This window comes from Pseudorca crassidens, chromosome 2 (assembly GCF_039906515.1).
Source record: "Pseudorca crassidens isolate mPseCra1 chromosome 2, mPseCra1.hap1, whole genome shotgun sequence".
NCBI lineage: Eukaryota > Metazoa > Chordata > Mammalia > Artiodactyla > Delphinidae > Pseudorca > Pseudorca crassidens.
Genome location: NC_090297.1, coordinates 20,933,333 through 20,957,183, shown reverse-complemented (window position 1 = coordinate 20,957,183; position 23,851 = coordinate 20,933,333). Strand labels below are relative to the sequence as shown.

Sequence of the window (23,851 nt, the reverse complement as noted above, 5' to 3'; positions counted from 1 at the left end):
AATCAAAACAAATATCATTTCAGATTGCATTACATGTATACTTTGAAGGAAGAAAACAGGGTGATACGGTAGGGCATGACCCCAGCAATATACTTTAGATAGAGAAGTCTAGGATGTTGGAGTGGGCAGCTCTGGGCTTTGCCTTCCCACCATTTATGTCCTACTTTTGATAACAATGCCTTTATATTTTGGGGGGAACCACTTCTCCTATATGCTCAGTGCATGTTTCTTGTGGGGCTGACCCCAGCCTGTCTCCAGGAATGGGGTTATGATCCTGACCTGGCCAGTGAAACTCAGTACTTGGAAGTTTACTAGAACTATTGAGAAAGAGAAACTTTCTTTGCCCACGAATTGTTGACCAAGTAGACTATAAACCTGAAGCTGCAGGCAGCAGTCATCTTGCCACCACAAAGGAAGTGTGGGCCTGGTGCCCGGCAGGAGAGCCCAGAAACAGAGACCTGATGAGCGTGGAAATCACTTGAGCACCTGATTCCAGCTGTACCTGAAGGTACCCTTGGACTTTTCACTTAAGTGAGATGATAGACTCTCCTGTTTTTCTTAAGCTATTTTGAGCTATTTGAACTTATAATTGAACAAATCCTGATTGATGAAGAAAGCAAAGGAGTGCTTTAGAAGTGCTAGGGAGAAGCGATCCAGGTGGAGCGAACAGGAAGTGCAAAGGTTCTTTGCAGGATAGTTTGACGCATTTGGGGAACACAAAGGAGGCAAGTGAAGCTGGAATATAATGAGCTGTGGTAATGGAATGAGATGGGATAGACCCTCAGGAAGAGAGCTGCATTTCCAGCAAAATGGCAGAAGAGGGGAGCAGAGAAATGCTTCCTCACATATGGCACTTAAAAGTGATGGATAAATTTTTAAAATTTTTCTTGTAAAGCATCAGTGAGCTGATTACAAAGTAAGGGAATTAACAGAAGTCAGAAGTGACAAGAAAGGGCAATTCCTCAAGAGTAAATGAGTCTTGTAGCTGGTGTTTGCCCTGAAAGCACCTGTTGAACCCTGAGACCTAGACCAGTCAAAATTTTTAAATTTAACCCACAATAAGACATTTCACAACATAATCATTTCATGACGTATATAAGACAAATCAGGACTTCCCTGGTGGTGCAGTGGTTAAGAATCCGCCTGCCAGGCTTCCCTGGTGGCGCAGTGGTTAAGAATCTGCCTGCCAATACAGGGAACACGGGTTCAAGCCCTGGTCCGGGAGGATCCCACATGCCGCAGAGCAACTAAGCCCGTGTGCCACAACTACTGAGCCTGCGCTCTAGAGCCCGCAAGCCACAACTACTGAGCCCACGCTCTAGAGCCCGCGAGCCACAACTATTGAGCCCGCGTGCCACAACTACTGAAGCCCGCGCTCCTAGAGCCCGTGCTCTTCAAAAAGAGAAGCCACCGCAATGAGAAGCCCGCGCACCGCATCGAAAAGTATGCCCCGCTCAACGCAACTAGAGAAAGCCCACGCGCAGCAAGGAAGACCCAACACAGCCAAAAAAAAAAAAAACCATTCTGCTGTACACCTTAAACTTATACACTGTACGTCAATTATATCTCCATAGAACTGGAAGAAAAAAAGACATTTTTACACCAGAACCCGGCATGCAGACAAAAATTTCACAAGCAATATTCACCCTAATTACATGTGAGGCAGGCTGATATTCCTTGGTCTAGTCTATTCCATACTACTCAATTGCCTTTTTTTTTTTTTAATACTGCTTTAGTTCCATTAAACAGTGGAGTGCTAGGAGCTGAAGATTATTCTATTTGGGGAGGGGAAGCCAAGTTGCAATCAGGAAGCATTCAGAAGAAAGGGACCCTTTGGGTTCCCAGCTCCAGCATTTTGTTGGATTTTTCTTTTCTAGGGAGTTAAAGTTTGACCATGTTGAGTTTGAAATGTCAATTAGATATCTGAGCAGAAATTTCGAGTGGGCAGTTGACTTTATATGTCTGGGGCTCAGGAGAGAGGGCTGGGTTGCAGGTGTGAATTCGGAGTCAGATAGGCAGTATTTAACTGGATGAGATGACCATGGGAGGAGAGAAGGCAGAGGAGAGGCGAGGACAAACGACTGAGCCTGGGGCACTCAGATGTTAAGCAGCCAGTGGGAAGAAGTGACCCACAGCCTCTACCTTTTTCTTTCTTTTCTCCACCTTGCTGTCAGAAACACAGATGTGGTGGATGCCATCAAGGACCTTAAGACCAGGGCCTCACTCTAGGGATGGTAGAACAGTGAGCTGTTGTGCTGTGGCGGGGTGGGGGCGGGGGGGTTCTGATACTTCCAGCTGAATCTAATTCCTAACTGACACAGAAACAATACTGAGAAACTCCTGGCAAGATTGAGCCAGGAAGAAATTCCTGGCTCTAGGAACGCGGGCTTCAGTAGTTGTGGCACGCGGGCTCAATAGTTGTGGCTTGTGGGCTCTAGAGCGTGGGCACAAATAAACAATGTTAAATTTGAAGAGCAGGACTACAGAACTACAGCTATAGCAGAGATTTAAAAGATAACTGGAGAACATTAGAAACAATTTTATGACAACAAATTTAGAACAAAGGTAAAATAGACAAATTCGTGGAGAAATAAAAATTCATATCAAAAATGATCAAGTAGAGTATGAGAAAGAAAAATTACAGAACAATATTACTTAAGAACATAGATGTCAATGCCCTAAACAAAAGATTAACAAGCTAAATCTAGCAATGTATTTACAATATAATAAACACAGGAATTCCCTGGCAGTCCAGTGGTTAGGACTCAGCACTTTCACGGCTGAGGTCCGGGTTCAATCCCTGGTCGGGGAACTAATATCCTGCAAGCCACGCGGTGCAACCAAAAAAAATAATAATAACAGAAAAAAATGATAATAAACACATCATGACCAAGATGAGTTTATTCTAGGAAGTTTGATTCAACATTAGAAAATCTACTAGTGTAATTAATCATATTAATGTTAGAGGAGGAAAACCAAGTGAATATTTCAATCTATACAGAAAATGCACCTGATAATTCAATTTTTTATGTTAAAAATTCTTAGCAAACTAAAAAAAAGAAAGAAAAAATAATTCTCAGCAAACTAGGTATAAAGCACCATTAAGCTGATAAAGTGCCCCCTCCTGGAGGGGAGGTTATCTACATATATTTGGAATTCCATAAGGAAAATGTCTCTTCTCTCCATTTATTCAATCATCTCTGATTTTTTTTTTAGTTTTATTGAGATATAATTAACATACAGTTATGTACAAGTTTAAAGTGTGCAGCATAAATCAGCTCTCATTACAAAAGAAATTAAAACGTTTTTGTGGACCCCTAAAAGTATTGAGACTCCTAGGTACGATGCTTATTGTGTCCAGTGGATAAATCAGCCCAAATGATTAACACCATTAAGGGAATGATTAACACTATTTTCAGGATGTTTTTCTCTGGAAGGATGAGGAAAGGGGAGGCCACAGAGGAGGATCATACAGAGAGCTTCAAAAGTACTGAAATGTCCCATTAAACTAGTGGTGGGTGTCTTCCTTTTTACTGTTTAAATAATACATATATTTTATATTTTTAGATGTATGTATATATACTTGGATATACACACATATATTCTTCTATATGTATATTTCACAGTAAAATTTTTACAATAAAATATGTAAGGACCAGGTCATGGGTGGGTGTCGGGGGGGGGGTCTTAAAGACCAGGGTAGGTCCTGGCCGACCACAGGCACAGGTAAATTTGCTCTGAATACTTTAATGACCATCTGGCTCTGGATCAAGTCCCTCCTGCTCACTCACAATGAGGGTCCTGCTCTGCCTGTCTGCCACCCCAACCACCACAGGGGTGGCTGGTGGAGGTTCTGGGGATCATCCTCCAGGCTCCAGAAGGACCACTGCATTGGCCTCAGCTGCTCAGCTGTAGGATGCTAAGGAACAAGGACTCTGCTAAGGGACAGATTCCCAGACCCAGGGTCCACGGGGATGCAAGGGTATGGCTCTGGGACAGAAAACTGCCCAGAGCTTCCAGGGACCACAGTGGGAGGCTCTTTCTCAACCTCTTAGATAAGGGGTGGGAGTGGCAGTTCAGGCTTCCCGATCCCAGGAAATGGATGGATCTAGGCCCTTGATTCAAGGGGACAAGTGGCATTCAGAAGGGACATATTGAGTGTCCCTTAGATCACCAAAGATTCCATGTGCCAAGCATGGCTGGCACTGAATAGCACAGTCCCTGACCTGATAGGGTCATGCTGGTCAGGTGACCAGGGAGGCCTGGTGACCAGACTGAAGGACCTTGTTCATGTCTGGTTCTGTAACACCTCTGGGCCTTGGCCCAACCCTATGGGCTGTCATGGGTTGAGAGAGTCCAACAATAATGGAAACCGGATTTCCCACCAGCCAGATGGAATGAGGGCTCTGAGTGGGTTTTTAAAAATAGCCTGTATCTTCCCTACCTGATTGTGTGCATCCACTACACCTGCTTCAGCCTTTTTTCTCGCTTCTGTCTCTTTCTGACTCTCTCTAGGTGTGTCTCTATCTTCCTTTCCAGGTCTTTCTCTGATTCTGCCTTCCCCTCCCCCCAGCCTCCCTCCCCGGCCCCACCTGCTGCAGAGCACCCTGGCTCCAAGGAAAAGAAGCTTTTGCTGTGAGCGCATCAGATGCCAGGACCTCCCCTCCCACCACCTCCATCTCCTCCATGCGCCCCCTCCTCCTGTATCTAGGCCTGGGCTCAGCAGACACTCCCCCGACTGCCACCCCCAGACAAGCTGGGAGGAAGGAGCAGCTTGGATGTGGGGCTTGGATGGGGGTAGGCTGGATGCAAGGCTGCCTTTCCCTTCTGCAGGGAGGCCAGAGCCCAGCTGGCTCGTGAATTATGGAGCTCCTGTGCTAGTGGCTCTACTTGGCGGAGCGCTGGGACCCACAGCACCAGCCTAGAAGAGTGGGACAAACTCAAGGTCATTCAGGTTGAAGCAAGACTCTAAGCTCCCAGCCTCCCTCCTATCCCCTCACTTGAGCCCCCAGGGCTAAACCTGGCAACTCCGCACCTTTCCTCACTTTATAGGGAACCCATCCCAGCCCTAGTCAGAGGTACCCCATGCTCTCCCCTGGCCCAGGCCTCTGACCTCCACACAGTTGCCCTCCATCCTTCGTCCCTCAGACAGAGGGTCCCTGAGGGTGGGACTCCACAGGAGGGGCCTGAGGGCAAGCCTGCTCAGACTGGGGGCTCCAAGTCTGGGTCTGCCCATCCCCAGTCTGTGTCACCACCTCCCTTAATGTCTCCTCACAGGGTTCTACCTTACTTAGGGGAGGTGGCATGAAGCCAGGACCCAGGGAGGGGCACTCCACAGCAGCTCCCACGCCAGCCTCTGGGCACATCCCTGCAAGCTCAAGAGAGAATCCTGCCCTTCCCAACCATCCCTATGATTTCAGCAAGAATTGAACAGTGTGGAAAGAAGCCCAGGATGTGAGGAGCTGGATCTCGGTTGAATGACTTACCCGCTCTGAGTTTCAGTTTGCTCATCCATAAAATGGGAGGAATAATATCTGCAGGTGGTCTTCCCAGAGCCTACTTGTGGGCCTGCTTTCACCTCTTCACTGCCACGGCTAGAAGGCAGCTATAGGGCCCAGGCTGGGGCCCAGTCTGGCCTCTGTCTACTCCAGCTCCACTGTCTTGTCTATTTATTTTTCTAGTACTCCTCCATTGGGAACCACTCCTGGAATCCCTCCCCTGAGACCCCAAAATGCCCTGGACAACCTTCCACTGCAGCACTAAGCTGCCACTTCTCACACTGTGTTGGCACCTGTGGGTATGATCTGTCTTCCAAGGTCACATGCCAAGTCTTACTCCTCTCTGTGTCTGCAGCAGTCAGACCAGGGCAAGGCGCAGAGCAGGGGCTCAGTGATGCCTGTTGAGTGAGGGAATGGCCTAGAGGCTTTTCAGGTTCTCTACCTTGATTACCACCCCCTCCCCTGCCTCACCATACTTGCCAGGGACTTTGACTGTCCACTGCTGCTGGCTCTCCCAAGCCTACTCTCCTCCTCAGTGGCTCACTTGGGAGATCTGGGGGCGGGACACTGCACCACCACCCTACCACTTCCGACAAACCCTGTTTTCTCCCCTCTACCCTTGAATTTCACCCATTTCCTTAAACCACAAACCCAGGGGTTTGTGCTAAACTGTTACTTTGGTGGCCTCCAATGAAGCAGGCCTCCATGTATCCATGCCCTTGTGTGTCTCCTCCCATGCTGACTCTGGGCTTGGCCATGTGACTTGCTTTGGCCAATGGGATGCCAAGAAGTGTGAAGCAAGCAAAGAGCCGATAAGCACTTGCACAGTGGGGCTTGTCCTCTTGGAAGCCAGGTGCCTCGCTGTGAAGGTCAGCTAGGCTTCTTTTTTGTTTGCTTGTTTTTTGAATTTTATGACGAATTTTATTCCAAAGTGGCTCTAGTAGTAAATACCAGAGACATTTATGTAACGTTTGAATACTGTTTCAGGTAAAGTGAAAACGGATAAAAGCAATATTTCTAGTTAATATGTTTTTAGATAATATGATTTTAAATGTGTGACTTAAAATGTAATCAATATTAATGAACTTATTTACAAACCAGAAACAGACTCATAGACATAGAAAACAAACCTATGGTTACCAAAGGGGAAAGAAGAGGGGGATAAATTAGATAAACAACAAGGTCCCACTGTATAGCACAGGGTACTATATTCAATATCTTGTAATATACTATAATGAAAAAGAAAAAATGTGATAAATATTTAAAATAGAAGTTTTACTATTTTATCTATTTTGAAAGGTTTATGTATTCAGAATCATAGGGGAGTTGTTTTTTTTTAAGGAGAACCACTTTATTTTGAGTAGTGAACAAAACTCCATTTATAATAAACAAACCTTCCATCAATTTCTTCACAGTTAGTCCAAAGAACAAAACGTCTGGCTTAGTTAGAATTTACATTTAACCTTAAATATTCTAAAATCCATCCATGTCAATTTTGGAATTTTAACCTTGCCTGAGACTATGAAATAGGGCAAACCTTGATCGATGGTCAAATTTCTAATTTTTGCTGCTAAGTCACTTTTCTTGACCTTGCTCTTGATTGTGTAACATTCCAGAATGTTCAATGGATTTGTAATAAACTTCCAAGATGAAGGGGAATTTCTTGTTCATTGTTTGCCTGAAATCTTGGCTTGTGTTCTTCTTCTCAAACAAAAAATATGTTCCAAAAAATGCTCACAGTTCAGCTACTAAAACTCCTTTAAAGATCTTCTTTGCCAGTGGATCCGTAGTACGGGCCATCCTGAGGCATGTACTCGTGGAGCTGTGCAGCAGACTTCTGAATGGTAAGAGACCAGGTGACGAGAGGTCCTGAGAGAGGTGATGCCCTCGTGGTAATTGAGCCCCCGCTGCTCCCAGCTGAATGCAGCCCCATAAGCGACACCAGGCAAAACCAGCAGAGTTAGCCAGCTGACCCCCGCTGAACCACAGAATTTTTAGAAATAATATATCATTTTAAGTCACTAGGTTTTGGGGTGGTTTATTTCTCAGCAATAGATAACTGAACCAAGGGCCATCCTGAGCCCTCTCTGCCAATGTCTGGCACATCCAGTCCTGTGGGATCCACATCCAGAATATATCATGTATCCGACCACTTCTCACCTCCTTCCCAGGCACACCCTGGTCCAGGCCACTGTCACTCTCGCCTGGATTATTCCCAAAGCCTCCTCACTGGACTCCCTGACTCCACTCTTACTCTCCAGCAATCATCATACAGGGACCAGAGTGAAGCTTCTGGGGTATTAGTCAGATCAAGTCACCACCCCCCACTTGAGACCCTCCAGTTACTTCCTATATCACTTAGATTAAAAGACAGACTCTTCAGCGGCCTTTGAGCCCTGTGCAGTCCAGTGCCCGCCACGTCTCCACCCCACGACCAGTCACGCTCCCCTTGCTCAATGCGCTCCAGCAATGCTAGCTTCCTTTCTGTTTCTCGAACATGCCAATCTCATCTCCATCTTGCGCCATTCGCACCAGCTCCTTACTCTGCCCAGAAGACTCTTCCTCTAGGTCTTTCTGTCTAAGTCTTCCAGTTCTCAGCTTACACATCCGCATCCCAGAAAGGCTACTTATAGAAGAGGGAACTGAGGCTTGGAGAAGTGAGGTCATGTCCCACGTACCCACAGTTAGGAAGAGTCTGGGCTGAGTTTTCATCCTAGGTCTATGTAAGCCCCCACTCCAGGGTTCTTTCTGCCACATCAGTGGTTTGGGGGGGCTCCCGAGAAAGGGGAGGAGTTGGAGGGGCTTCCTCCACTTACTCCTCCCACAAACACTCCCAGCCATAGCCCTTGGACCCTATCCTGAGCTGGGTGCTGGGAACTCAGAGATGAATCAGACTAGACTTTACTCTCCGGGAGCTCCTGTCTTGGGAGAGGGAAAGCATCAGAGGAGGGCTCAGACAGCCTCCTGCGGTAACTCAGGGAGACAGCCTTCTAGCTGGGGCCTCTCTGGGAAGGCTTAATAGGGGATGTGAGACTGGCTGGAGGTGGGGGGAGAGAGCCAGAAATTGGGGTGGTGTTCAGTGGCCAGAGCTGCCTATTGTTTCCTGTGAGGGACCGGGAGACTCAGCATCGGCTATGTGTGTCCAAGCCGCTGTGTGTGTGTTGTGTTGTGTGTGTGTGTTGTGTTGTGTGTGTATGTGTGTAAGAGAGTGAGGGAGCAGTACCGGGGGTGAGGTAGAGGCTAGGCAAGAGAAGGGCTGAATGAATAGATTTTACTGTTGTGGAAACTAAAGCCCAGAGAGGCTGAGTTGCTGCCCCAGCTCACAAAGCACTAGGTGGTAAAGGCAGGATTTGAACCGAGCCTGTCTTGACACCACCTCCTCCAGGGCCCACTGCTTATTCACTATGTGACCTCAGCTAAAGCCATTCTCTTCAGGAGCCTTATTTCCTCATCAGTAAACTGAAGGAGTTGGATGAAGTTTCTTCCAGCATGAGGACGCTGCAGAAAATACCTCTACTAGAGCTTAGAACCAAATTCAGAACCAAAGAAGCAGCCACCGGCTCAACCTGGTACAGGATGGCTTCTTAACCTGCAGCTCCCTCCAGGCCTAGCAACTGGGTGCCATGCAAACTAAAGCCAGGGAGCCCCATAATTCCCCCAGTGTCAGGTGGACCTGGGGTCTCCCTCTCAACAGCCCAACCTAGAGTTCCAAGAGCACTTATAGCCCAGCTCCAACTACACCTCTAACCACGTTATCAGCCCAGCCCAGAGCCCAGCTTACTTGTCCAACATTCCCCAGCATAACTCCAGGACTCCCCTGGTTCTCTCCAGCCTCCAGGAACACCATCCTTTAGCCAAAGAAGGAAAGGGGAGAGGCAACTCTGAATGGTCATTGGCCCACTGTTTGACAAATATAGACAGACTGACCAATCAGAAGAGCCAAGACAGCCTCAACTTCCATGTTCCAATTCTGTTCATCCTCCACCATTCTATTCCCATGGGGTTCCCTTTCAGGTGGTTCCATTCCATTTATGCCATTCAGAATTCCAGGAAATTATATCTGGGAAAGAGAGGTATGGTAAGTAGAATTAGAGCTGATTACAGAAGGGAATTCTTGAGGGGAGAATTCCCCCATTCTGCTGGGGCCTGGGGCATTCTCCAGAGCCCAGTTTCAGTGGTATCCCGAGGAGACACTGCAAAGAGCTCAGGCTCTGAACAGAAAGAACTTGGGCTCAGTTCTGGGCTCTGCCCCTTAACTAGTTGTGTGAACTTGGGCAAGAGGCTTAAATCTCTGAACCTCTGTTTTCTTAGCTATAAAATAAGGAGCTGGGATCTATATTCACTGAGTTATTGTGAGGATTAAATGGGAATAAGGCTCATAATATACCTAACACATAGCAGATGATTATGGTCAGTCATAGTAATGTGTTCTCCTGCTTATTCTCAGAGGCAGTGGTCTGGCCTCTGAGAGTCCTGGCCCCAGAATAGCTGGGGAGGCAGAGAGGGGGCAGGAAGAAGGGGTTAAAATAAAATAGCTGTCATTTAATTACCATGTGCTGGCCTCTGTAGTAATCACCACATGAAACTATTACTACTTTAACATTGTGGACAAGGCGTCTGAGGCACAGAGAAGTTCAGTAATGTGGTCAAAGTCACACAGCTAGCAAGTGGCAGAATTGGGACATAAATTCAGGCTCCCTGGCTCCAGAGTTCAAACTCTGAAACACCGTTCTGTACTACCTCACATGAATCCCATTTTAGGTTGAGAAACGCTGAGGTTCAAAGAGATAAGTTCACACTGCTGCTGAACAGGGGTATATCTAGGACTCCAACTTAGATCCTGTGACTCTGAAGTTCTGGCAATTTCTGCCGTTGAGTGCTGCCCCCTAGTGCCCCCTATGGGAGAAGCACACCAGAGGCAAGGAGCACATACCCATGGATCCACACTCCACTGCCCACACTCCCCTGACCCACTGCTTCTCCTCACACCCAAAGCTGCAGGTCTTATATCTTCTGAGTATCACTGTGAATGTCATCCATATATACAATCATGATATTTCTTGGCCATCTCACAAATCCTTAAATTCAACAGGTCTAACTCCATGTTTATACTTTTATACCCCAAACCTGCCCTCCCCAGTCATCTCCATCCATCCACTAGCACAAGCCAGAACCCCAGACATCCTTGACACCTCCCTCTCCCCCTCATTCTTTCACCAGTCCAGGAGCCTGAATGGTGGCTGAGGAAGGAGACCAGAAAAGTAAACATCGATCAGAACAGAGCAACAGCGGTGGAAGCAGAGGATCAGGACAGTGGCCCCCAATTGTGGCCAAGAGGAAAAACTGAACTCAGGTGGTTAGAAAGGCAGGACTTTCTGCTTAGAAAGAAGCCCAAAGACAGCTTTAAGGGCCAGGAGGAGGACACAGTGTTTCTAACTGGGAGCCAGAAGGACTGGGTTCCCACCCAGCTCCACTACTAACTCACAGTATGGCCTTAGGACCTTGATGTGCCTCAGTTTCCCCATCTGTAAAATGAATATAACCATGGGTACCTCTAGGGCTTGATCCTTTGTTGTAAGTTTCAAATTTAAAGGTGTTTGCTTTGTAAACTGTAAAGAGAAGTGCACAGGAGAGGTGGACTATTATCTGGAAACTTCACTCCAATAGACTTCTCTCCTTTGTTATGCTAAATGCTGGACCCATAAGGTACCTTGTTTTGTTTTCAAAGAATGTCATCAGTTTGGGGGCTTTTTTTTTTTTTTTTTTGGCCAAGCCAGGATCTTAGTTCCCTGACCAGGGATTCAACCCAGGCCTTCAGCAGTGAAAACACCAAGTCCTAACCAGTGGACCTCCAGGGAATTCCATTGGGGGCTTTTTTTTTAATCTTCTCTTTTTTTTTAATTGATTTATTTTTGGCGGCATTGGGTCTTCGCTGCTGCGCGCGGGCTTCAGTAGCTTTGGCACGCGGGCTCAATAGTCGTGGCTCGCGGGCTCCAGAGCACAGGCTCAGTAGTTGTGGCACACGGGCTAAGTTGTTCCACGGCATGTGGGATCTTCCCGGACCAGGGCTCAAACCTGTGTGCCCTGCAGTGGCAGGCAGATTCTTAACCACTGCGCCACCAGGGAAGCCCATTGGGGTTTTTTTTTGGTTTTTTTTTGGTTTTTTTTTTTTGCGGTACGCGGGCCTCTCACTGCTGTGGCCTCTCCCGTTGCGGAGCACAGGCTCCGGACGCACAGGCTCAGTGGCCATGGCTCACGGGCCCAGCCGCTCCGCAGCATGTGGGATCTTCCCAGACCCGGGCACGAACCCGCATCCCCTGCATCGGCAGGCAGACTGTCAACCACTGCGCCACCAGGGAATCCCGGGTCAGAAACAGAAACAACAACATATATATATATATTATATATATATATATTATATATATATATAATATATATATATATACAGAAAATTTGCCATTTTGCCCATTTTTAAGTTACAATTCAGTGGCATTAATTACATTCACACTGTTGTGCAACCATCACCATTTTCTATTTCCAAAATTTTTCATCATCCCAAATAGAAACTCTGTACCCATTAAGCAATAACTCCCAATTCCTCCCTCCCTCCAGCCCCTGGAAACCTCTAATCCCTGTCTCTATGAATTTGTTTATTCTGAATATTTAATATAAGTGGAATCACAATATTTGTCCTTCTGTGTCTGGCTTATTTTACTTAGCATGATGTCTTCAAGGTTCATCTATGGTGTAGCATGTATCAGAACTTCATTCGTTTCACGGCTAAATAATACTCCATTGTGCGTATATACTATATGTTGTTTATCCACTCATCTGTTGACAGACACTTGAGTTTTCCACCGTTTGGCTATGGTGAATAGTGCTGCAATGAACACTGGCATATAAGTACCTGTCTGAGTCCCTGTTTTCAGTTCTTTTGGGTATATACCTACACTGTCATCAGTTTTTGACAGAGTTTTTCAGTATACACTGTGGCAGGGGTATGGGCCCTTGGGAACAAGGCCCAGTGTATTTGAGTGTGAGAGGGAGAAGGGCAGATGAGGAGAGAGGTTTCAGTGTGGCTATGATTAAAATACCAGCTAACTTGTGCCTTTTGCAAAGTACTCCACAAAACACTCTGGAGGAGGAGCTATTATCATCTCCATTTTACAGATGAGGAGAAGGGAAGTGGCTTCTCCAGGGCCCCACAGCTGGTGAGAGGCAGGGGCTCCAGAGAAAGGTTCCCTCACACATCAGCAAGTGCAGGCGGAGGTTCAGAGATCATATTTCCCTTCCTTCCCCTTTTTTCTTTTTTTTCCTTTCTAGACAAAGAAAGTAGTTCTGAGCTGCTTCAATCATCATGTTCCTACTTATTAACCTACAGCATTTTAGGTACTACAGAATCAGAATTTTATAATGTACTTTTACTAAACATGGTCTGGAAAAAGCAAAACTATGAAGACAGAAGAAAGATCAGTGGTTGCCAAGGGCTGAGATAGTGGGGAGGAACTGATTGCAGAAGGGTTTAGGGAAATTCGGGGGGGTGATGAAATTGACCTATATTTTGATTTGTGGTGGTGGTTATGCAACTGTATGTATTTTTCAAAACTCACAGAACTATACCCTTAAAAAGGTAAGTTTTACTGTATGTAAATTGTACTTTAATCTTTAAAAAAAGGAATGAATAAATGAATGGGGGAAAACTAAATAAGATTCCAGATGCTTGGATTTTTGCTACCTTGAAAACCTGGCAAGTAACCGTGCCCTTAATTATTTAGTTACAGCATAAGTTGCTATTTTTTTCATGCATTCATTCATTCATGATAAAATGAAAGTCCTTGAATCCAACACAAGAATCAGAACATCACTAAAACTTAAATCTGCTTATGGTTCCCCACCATTCCTGACCCCTCCACTATCCCACCCCCAGGCAATCACTATTCTGAATTCTGTGTTCCTCATTCTCTTGCCTTTTTTTTTTTTTCACACATAAATTACGTTTAACCTTCTGAATTTGCCTTCTCCCCCTTTTTTTAGGTCAAAACAGGTCAAAAACAGCAACTTCATATGGTTCAACCCAATATTATGCCTAAATATAGTACTTCTAGTTGTATTTGAACTTTATGAAAAGGATACCATTCCACATGCACTCTTCTGGGACTTGCATTTTTTTCACTCAGTATTATGTCACCGTGATCCAGCCATACTGCTATTTTTCACTCATTTTCTACTGCTATGTAATTATTCCACATCTCTTTACCTCCTGTCAGTGGCATTTGGATGTTTTCAGTTTGGGGCTACTGTGAACAATGTTTCTACTACCATTCTTGTACATGTCTCTTGGCATATGTGTGAAATTCTTGTGTCTGTAACACAGGAATGCACTTACTGGGTCTTAGGGCACACAGATGTTCAATTGTACACTATGTGACTCACTTTCTGAGCTCCAAATGAAGGTACAACGGCCACTTGCCCCAGGTGAGAATGTGAACAAGATCTGGTGGGAGGGACTGCCAAGGAGGGTCTCTGGTGGAAATTGAGCATCTACTCTGTGCACATGGCAGGGCACCTGTGGAATGAGACAATGGTGTCCTGAGAGGTGAGATAGGGAAGGAAACCCCCCAGTTGCCATGGGAATTAGCTTCCAAGGAGTGTCCCACCCTGGCTGGGCAAGGAGAGGACTAGGCAACTCAAACAGGGCAGACAAAGATACTGTCCTAATTGGCAGTATCTCCATCTAGGCTTAGGAGGTTGTGTATCTTTGGTACACCTGGAGGGAAAAGGGCTAGGCAGTACTGAATTCCTCCCACTTACCAATCCTTACCCCAGTGATCTCTTCCTGTATCCTTTAACTCATTTTGCATCCATTATCTTTTTTAATTCTCCCAGTTGGAGAGAGGTACTATTATCTCCACAGATGAGACTTAGAGAAGGAAGTGTCTTGCCCAAAGTCACACCATTTGGGCCAACTGCCTGAGCAAATCATTTCCCCGTCCTAAGTCTCAGTTTCCTCACCTGTAAAATGGGAATGATAACACCTGAGATGTTATCCTCAGGTGTAAGGACTAAATAATACTATGCAAGTAAGGGGGTTAGCATGGATCGTGGAGATGTTCCCTAAAAGTCACTTGTTTATTGGTGCTATTGTTGTTATTAAGTTGGTATTAAGGGGAATAATCCAACCCCTGACTCTTCCCACCCAATGATGTTGCCTCTTGCAGAAACCCCATGGGATGCGGTGATCATGGCCCATTGTGGCCAACTCTGCTGATCTGGGATGTTTCAGGACTGCACAGCCCAGTCTCCTCTTCCACCCGCCCCAGAGCAGAGGTCTCTGTCTTCCTCTGCAGACTTCCTGGAAAAAAGAAGGTGAACTGATCAGAGCAGAGGAACCAGGCCCCCAGTTCTGCCTCAGGACAAACGGAGAAATCAGGTCCCAACGATTCAATCAGTAGAGAATATCTGCTGAGCGCCTAGGATGTGCCAGGTCCTGCTCTGGGCACCCGGGTCATTTGTGAACAAGAGCATACCCTAGTCAGAGGCTAAAGGAGGAGACGGAAGACAAGAAAACAGTGTGCTGAGTATTATGATAAAGAGTACAGAGAAAACCAGACAGGCGTAGGGGTCAGGGAAGGAGTTTCAGGAGACATGCCCTTTGAACTTAGCCTTTAAGGCCCGGCAAGTCCTCCGCAGCAGCTCAGAGATTGCTGGGCCCATCTGTCCATTTAACAGAAAAGCAAACTGAGCCCCGGCGTCTGTCCACCGTGCCCGCCACACCTCACTTACCCGGACTAGGCCGAGCGCTGCTCTCGCAGTCCGCGGACGGAGGGCCAGAGGCCGGCCGCAGTGCCCGCCCAGCTCCCAGGGCGGGGCCTCGGCCCAGGTGCGCGGCGGAGGCGCTTCGCGGAGGCAGGAAGTGTGTCCTCAGCGGCGACCCGTGCAGCGCTCCCGCGAGACGCTCACCTGCGCCCCAGGTGAGCGGCGAGGGGGGCGGGGGGAGGGGCCGAGCTGGAGGCGGCTCACCTGGCGGGACAGGTAAGCCCCGCGCGGGCCCGAGGGGGCGCGAACCAAGGCGGCACCGGTGTGGAGAGACCCCCCGAGGCTACGCCCGAGCGTGCGAGGATCCCGGGGCCCGTTCCATCGGTGCCACCCTCCCACTTCCGGGGTGCGCGGGCAGGGCCCGGCCAGGGAGCGGCCTGAGCGGGCGCCTGGGCTGGGCGGGCAAACTGGGGTGAGGGGGCCGTGTTCGCCCTTACGGCTGCGCTGGCTTGGGGTGGGAGCCGTGCTTGCCGGGGAGGCGGGGGCGGGAGGGGAGAGGGGGCCGTGCACACCCTGAGGAACAGTGTCGAGAGGCTGGGTCCGCCCGCGGGAGGAGGGCCCCTGCATCTGGAGAAGCTGGTGCTTGCCCCGAGGGCATTGCTGCTGTAGGGGCTATGCTAGTCCGAGCGGCAGTGCCTGGGTCTGCTTCTCCCTTGCCCCCGGGACTCGGTGCCCGCGGATGCGGGAGTCCCGGGCTGAGCCTTTGGGGCAGGAGATCAAGGGTGCACGGATGCCAGGCACGAGAGCCGACGGCTGTTTCGTGAGCAGGGCTGGGGTGCCCCTCTCGGCCGGGTGTGCAAGACTCGAGTGGGTGGGACACAGGCTGGTGCGACCGGTCCTGACCTGAGCACCTTCGGAAGAAGGGGATGGGACGGAGACAGACCTCGGAGTGTGTGTGTTCTCAGGGACTAAGGGGGAGTGGGAGAGCATCAATTAGAAGTTTGGGGAGGGTGTGCCTGGGGCCTGGGAGCTTCTGACCCTGAGGAGGATCCCTGCAGTGCCTTGGGGTGCCCAGTGACCCAGCCCCTCCCAGATGCCAGGCACAGCTCTAAGGCCCCTGAGCAGTAATATCTCATTTAAACCTCAAGGTGGCCCCTGAAGATACTCCTCACTCCCCTTGTTAAAGACAAGAAAACTGAGGCCAGGAGTCTTACCCCAGGCCACAACAGGAGCCCCTGCTAAACCAAGAGACTGGTGTTCCTAGGATTTTGGAGGTGGGGGCAGCAGCAGTGAGGGGGAGATAGAGCCAGGACAAAATGGGTTGAGATTGACTTTAGGAGGGTTTAGGGCCTAGAAAGAAGGGGAAAACTGAAGCCAAGCACTGTCCTTACCCCAGGTCTTCTCCCCCTTTCCTCCATCCCACCCCGCCCCACCCCCTCCTCGAGATGTGTGGCACAGAGCAAAGTACAGGGGCTCCAGAGTCTGGTGGACCACAGTACAAATCCAGCTCCATTCCTTTCCAGCTAGGTGTCTCTGGGCAAGTCACTTCACCTCTCTGAGCTTCAGATTCCTGACCTGTAAAGTGGAGATATAATACTTACCGAGCAATTGTGAGTGTTAAATAAAGCAAAAGTCCTCTTGGGCTGGAGCCTATTTCTGGCCCATTTGCTGCTGCTTCCTCAGCATTTAGTACAGTGCTGAGCACATGGTAGGTGCTCAGAAAATATTTGTTGGATGAATTTAATAAATGGTAGCGACTGCTAAAACCTTGGAGGTAGAGGAGGAGACAGTAACCAAGACCATGAACAATAACCTCTTGTTGTTCTTACAAACCCCAGGTACCCCAGAGCTCAGTGTGGTTCAGACAGTGTAGATGTGCCCACCCTCCTGATCCAAGGGCTGAGCCTGGAAGACTCAGGGCTCTCCCTATGCAGGCCCTCCTTGGGCACAGGCTCACCCATGGAGCTGGCAGCTGACCACTTTGCCCCCTTCCTCCCAAATAATAGATGGGATGGGGTAGTGGATAAGAGTCTGGGCCAGGCCACTTGCATTCAAACAGCTGTGTGGCTTTGGACAACTTAGTTAACCTCTCTGTGCCTCTGTATAACAACAATAACAATAATACCTACAAATAGGGTTGTGAGAATTAATTAGCTGAATACATTTAAAGCACTGAGAATAATGTAAGCTTTCAATAATTAACTCTTTCACTAGAAGGCAAACTCCTGAGGTTAGGGAATTTTGTCTGTTTTACCACTTTATCCACGGAATTTAGAAGTGTCTGGCATACAGCAGGCTCTCAGTAAATATTCATTAAATGAGTGAATGAATAAATCCATACCCACCCCAACATTGCTCAAACCCAGACAAAGGTTTTTAACCGCTTGCCTCTCTGGATTGTGAGGGACTTTCAAGTCACCTATTACAATTTCAGTTTGCACACCTTTGGAGGGGGACTTCACCTTACTCTCGCCAGACTGCTGCTCCCCCCACTCTGGTCAGCCTGGAGCCTACGTCCTTTCTCTTTCTACCTAATGGTCCTGGTTCCACCCAGAGGTCACACAGAATGTATCAGTCTCCTGAAGTACTTACTGTACCAACCCTGTTCCAGACACTGATGCAGAAAGGAATCAGACACAGTCCCTGCCCCTCGGGGTCATATAGGCTTATCTTCAAACAATTGGTTCAAAGCCAACTCAGCTGACCAAGAGCCCAGCAGAATGCTGTGGGGAGAGGGGCTCCCATCTGACTTGAGGTTCTGGAGTGTCCTTGGAGAAGGACCAAGCGGGGCTGGGGGAATGGGTTGAAGAGTTGCAGGAATAGTTAAAGAATTCCTGTATCCTCCTTATCCGCATTCACCATGGCTAACATTCCCTCCTTTTCTCTGTCTACACACATATACCTTCTGTTTTGGGGGGAACCCTTTGAGGTTAGGTTGCAGGCATCATGCTTCTTTACCCCAAAATGCTTCAGTATATGTTGCCTAAGAATAAGAACATTGTCTTATTTAACATTGAATTTAACATTGGAAATTTAACATTGACGTAATACTATTAAATAATATACAGTCTATTTTTAAATTTTACCAATTATCCAATTTCTCCTTGTGATCCAGGATTCAATTTAGGATCACACAGTCCATTTAGAGTCATGTGCCTTAACTTGGGCTTGTCTGATGTTTCTTCATGATTACATTCAGGTTACACATTTTTGGCAGGACTACTCCATAAGCGATGCTGTGTCCATTTTAGTGCATAGTATCAGGAGACACATCATGTCAGTTTGTCCCATTATTAATAACGTTAACTTTGATCATTTGATAAGTAGTGTCTGCCAAGTTTCTCCAGATTTGTGTTTTGTTGTTGTTGTTTTAAATTGTCCCTGGCTGCCATAAGTAGAAGGGAGTAGAGGTGGCCAGAATGGGGGCCTTGACAGTATGTGGGTGAGAGATGGTGGTAGGCAAGTTTAGGGAGGTAGCATTGATTTGCCCAAAGCACATTGCCTATTAGAGCCAGAACTGGGACTAGGATACAGATATCCTGATGCCCAGTCCCAGGTTCCTTTCACATCACCAGCTCTAGGACACTAGTGCCATTAAATCAGGGATAAATAAAAAGTTAAGAGATTAATGTCTCAGAAAATCCAGGCTAAGGATAGTAACTCCCCAGCACACTCCTACCTGTGATCAAGGACCCTCCCAAGTACATCACTACGTAATGTTCCCGCAGGCAGAGTTGTTTACTCCCATGATGCCCCATATATCCTATGTGTTCCAGCTCATGAGCTTTTAAGCATCTGTTTTCCCTACAAAACCATGTGTGAATCACAGGAACAGCGCCTATAGTTCATTCATTTTTGGTTCTTCTGTACCTAACACAGGGCCAGGTTCAGTGAAATCTTAGCTCTGAGCTTGCTAGCAACCAAGTCGAAAAGGGAAAGAAGATGTATTTTGAGGCTTGGCTTTCTCGTCTAGTCAAAGGAAGCAAAACAGTGCTTGATGTTAAATGTTGATAGGAGAGCAAATCTGAGCCATACGGAAACATTGACCGGGGACCTGTTGATTCCCATGTCTGATTTGAAAGAGGAGGGGAAGAAAGGGAAGGTGGTAATGATCAGGTTCTGTAGCAAGTCCATGGAAAGGCATTTGTTGAGCAGCCTCAGAGGCTCTGTGCTGCTGGGCTTACCAACAGTGGGAAGAAACTCAGGGAGACCGTTGCCCAGAAAGTGAGATCCCAGGAGACTTTTCTTTTTATATGGTAAAATATGCATAAAATTTACCATTTTAATTTTTTTAAGTAATTTTAACGTTATAGTCCTGTGACGTTAAACACATTCACACTGTTGTATAACCATCACCACCATGCATCTCTAGAACTTTTTCATCTTCCCAAACTGAAACTCTACCCGTTACATACTAACTTTCCATTCTCCCCCATCTCCAGCAACTACCATTCTACTTTCTGTCTCTGTGAATTTGACTGTTCTAGATATTTCATATAAGTGGGACCAAACAATATTTGTCCTTTGGTGTCAGGCTTATTTCATGTAGCGTAACGTCTCAAGGTTTATCAATGTTATAGCGTGTATCAGAATTTCATTCCTTTTTAGGGCTGAATAATATTCCATTGTGTGTATAGACCACATTTTGTTTATTCATTCATCCATCAATGAACATTTGGGTTGTTTCCACCTCTGCCTATTGTGAATAATGCTGCCGTGAACATTGGTGTACCAATATCTGTTTGAGTGCCTGTTTTCAATCATTTTGAGTATATATGCAGAAGTGATATTGCTGGATCAGATGGTAATTTTATGTTTAACTTTTCGAGGAAACTCCACACTGTTTTCCACAGCAGCCATACCACTCTATATTCCCACCAGCAATGCACAAGTGTTCCAACTTCTCCGTATCTTTTCCAATGGCTGTCATTTCTGTTTTTAATAGTAACCATCCCAACGGGTGTGAAGTCCCAGGAGATTCTGATACATAGTTAGACCACAGAGAGAGCTTCCTCTCTGGGGAGCAACGGGATACTAGATAGGGCTCGTGGGCATACTTGGGCCCATCCACATCACAGAGCTCTCAGAAACCAGAAGTCTGAAGCTCCTCAGGTCATAGCGCAGGAGCTCACCGCTGACCTCTGATCCTGACTCCTTCCTGGCCTCTCCCCCACAGGTGCCTGGCTACGGCAAACCATGCGGTGAGCCATGCCTCGCCCTGGACACCCCCGCCCATCATCTGGGCCCCCACGCTTGGGACCCTGGGAGCGGCCAACGGAGCTATGCCTGGAGACATATGACGAGCCATCCTGGGCCCCACCGAGCCGCCGCACCCGTAGGCCAGACCCCAAGGACCCCGGCCACCATGGACCCGAGAGCCTTACCTTCATCTCTGGCTCTGCTGAGCAGGCTGCTGAGCCCCCAGCCTGCTGCCTGCTCTGGCGACCCTGGGTGTGGGACTGGTGCCGGGCTGCCTTCTGCTTCCGCCGCTGCCGGGATTGCCTCCAGCGCTGTGGAGCCTGTGTGCGGGGCTGCAGCCCCTGCTTGCCCGCTGGGGACTCCCCTGAAGGGGCTGCTGAAGCCAGCTGGGTCAAGGAGCACAACGGAGTGCCCCCCAGCCCTGACCGTGCCCCTCCCAGCCGGCGGGACGGCCATCGGCTCAAGTCGGCCATGGGGAGCAGCTTCAGCTACCCTGATGTCAAGCTCAAAGGCATTCCTGTGTATCCCTACCGCAGCACCACCTCCCCAGCCCTGGACGCGGACTCCTGCTGCAAGGAGCCACTGGCCGACCCCCCACCCACGCGGCACAGCCTGCCCAGCACCCTTGCCAGCAGTCCCCGAGGCTCTGAGGAGTACTACTCCTTCCACGAGTCGGACCTGGACCTGCCCGAGATAGGCAGTGGCTCCATGTCCAGCCGAGAGATCGATGTGCTCATCTTCAAGAAGCTGACAGAGCTGTTCAGCGTACACCAGATCGACGAGCTGGCCAAGTGCACCTCAGACACTGTGTTCCTGGAGAAGACCAGTAAGATATCGGACCTTATCAGCAGCATCACCCAGGACTACCACCTGGATGAGCAGGACGCTGAGGGCCGCCTGGTACGCGGCATCATTCGCATCAGTACCCGAAAGAGCCGTGCCCGCCCGCAGACCACAGAGGGGCGCTCAACCAGGGTGGCTGCCTCTGCTGCCCCTGCCCCTGACAGTGGCCATGAGACCATGGTGGGCTCAGGGCTCAGCCAGGATGGTAGGTGGGGCCCCACAGGGCTGAGGGGCAGAGTAGAGGAGGCTCTGGACAGGGAGGGTTGCACTGGGGTCTTTGGCCACTGTGGGTCCCCCCTCAGCCGGTCCCAGCTCTTCCTCCTCCTTTTTCTCCACTCTTCTACATCCCCTAACAGGTTCTTTGTCCCCTGCCGCCACCTGCCAGAGTAGCTTTCAGGCCCAACCAGCTAGCCTAGTTAAAAGGACCCAGGAACCCATGCGAATTTGGACCTCTGACCTGGCCTGGCCTAACCAAAACCCCTATCCACCCACTCATCCCTGCACAGACAGACCAACAGACACACACACACACATTCTCTCTCTCTCTCTCTCTCTCTCTCTGCGTCTTTGTTTTAAACATCGTTTCCCTAGCCCAGCCCAGGGGTGAATGGCCGCTCTCTCAATGGGCTGGGGGCAGAAGTGGGGAATAGGGTTGAAAGGATGTGATAATGACCACTGCCCCTTCATGTTCCCTCCCTAGAACTCACAGTGCAGATCTCCCAGGAGACGACCGCAGATGCCATCGCCAGGAAGCTGAGGCCTTATGGAGCCCCAGGTTTGGTCCTGACATGAAAGTGTGGAGAGGAGAGGGGACTGCCCTAGCAGCCCCCCACCTGTCCCTCTCCCAGCTTCCTCCTGGGGTGGGTGAGGATGGGATCAGAAAGGGACGAGAAGCCTGAGCAGCCTTATACCCCATCCCAGTCCTGCAAACTGGCTTAAAGGTTCAGCTGGGAGAGATTCAGGGGGATACCCCTGAACCAGAGGGGAGGGGGGCAGGTGCCCAGAACCTGCATCTAAACCCAGGTCACTGGAGAGGAAAGTGGAGGGCGGGTGAGGGGGGCCATCCATTGGTGCTGAGAAGGCACCATGTGTGGTTTCTACTGCTATCCTCTTGGCTTTTACAAGCCCTGGGAGCAGGGTCATTACCCTTCAGAGAGCGAGACTGGGGTTCAGAGAGGTCAAGAAACTGAGTGGATCACCCAGCCAGGATCAGACCGACCCAGGCTCGAGTCCCCCTCTGCTCCTTCTCAACAGGTTTCTCCCTGCCTGAGGGACTTGCATGAGCCCCTCCCCATCTCTGAGCCTCTGTTTCCTGCTCCCTTTCCCCTCAGGATACCAAGCCAGCCACGACTCATCCTTCCAGGGCACCGACACAGACTCTTCAGGGGCACCCCTGCTCCAGGTCTACTGCTAACCCGCACTGGGCCCAGGGGCCGCAACCCCTTCTGAGAGAAGCACATCTACTGCATGAAGAGAGAGACCAGAACCCTCTTTGTGGGAGGGAGGCCATGAGCCCAGAAGCAGTGCCCACTCTGGCTCCTCCTGCCTTGGCTGACTGGTTCCTGGACCACATGCATTTCACTGGGCCACGGTGCCCCACATCCCCCGGGTCCTCCACTGGCCTGACCCCTGCCTGGGCCTGTTCCTTCCTGCCCACAGTCTTCAGGAAGCCTAGGTCATGGAAAGCGAAGACTGAGGGGTTAATTTCTGGAACTGGATCCTGACTCTGCCCCCATAACATGCTCCCCCTGTAACATACACTCCATAACCAATCATGCAAACCTCCCCCTCCCCAGGACAGCTGGGAGGGAAGGTAACAGGTAAAAGAAGCTTGTCTTAAATGGATTGGGTTTGGGGGCAGGCAGGGCCTCGGGAATTCTGTGGGCAGCGCCCGATCCACGTTACGTCCTGTTGAGCAGTTAGGTTCTCGGCTGATGTTCTACCTGCTAACGTGACTATAGTACAAAACTTAATAGACATCTGTCTGCTCATCTTGACCGTGATACTGTCCTTTCCGTCCCATTTGCCTGACTGCTGCCCGGAGCAGGAGACAGCATAGAGCATCCAGCCTGGCTTAGTGTCGTGGGGTTGAGGTCAGAAGGCTAAACTGAGAGCAGTGATGCCCATCTCTCAGGCTCACGGTGAGTTCTAGGAGATAGAGCCAGTCACAGTGTCTGTGCCTGAGAAGGGTTGACCAAGTGGTTTCTGTCATTGTTGAGAGGTCCTTCTAGGCAGGCCTGCCTGGACTCCCTCTGTTGCCCCAATTCACTGCCTGTAGGCTGGCCTGCTTCTGGCCATCCCTGCAGTTTCCGCAAATCCCGGAGCACGTGTCAGCCCACCCCACCTCAGACCTGCTGCTCCCTCCACCTCCCCCTGGTGCGGGCAGCACTCAGGGTCACGGGTGTCTGCTCAGCACTCCCAGGAGTGCGGGTCATTCTTTCACAGGTGCTGGCGCTCAGAGGTGTCAAGGAATTTACTGGGTCATGCAGCTAGTAACTGTGGCTCTGTATCCGGAAGCTGGCCTCTTGGCAGTTGTGCCCCCAAGCTGGCAAGCT

The 23,851-nt window shown here is 49.1% G+C and overlaps 1 protein-coding gene and 1 pseudogene across 1 annotated transcript; one reads left to right on the top strand and one right to left on the bottom strand.

The window, feature by feature from the left end:
• Positions 1 to 6,898: 6,898 nt before the first annotated feature.
• Positions 6,899 to 7,321, bottom strand: LOC137210170 (protein CEBPZOS-like; annotated as a pseudogene).
• An 8,115-nt stretch (positions 7,322 to 15,436) lies between these two features.
• Positions 15,437 to 23,287, top strand: KDF1 (keratinocyte differentiation factor 1). Its single transcript, XM_067724978.1, has 4 exons — positions 15,437 to 15,530; positions 20,431 to 21,501; positions 21,997 to 22,071; positions 22,628 to 23,287. The coding sequence occupies exons 2-4, from the start codon at positions 20,463 to 20,465 to the stop codon at positions 22,708 to 22,710; spliced, it is 1,197 nt and encodes a 398-aa protein (XP_067581079.1). The 5' UTR covers positions 15,437 to 15,530; positions 20,431 to 20,462; the 3' UTR covers positions 22,711 to 23,287.
• The last annotated feature ends 564 nt before the right edge of the window (positions 23,288 to 23,851 follow it).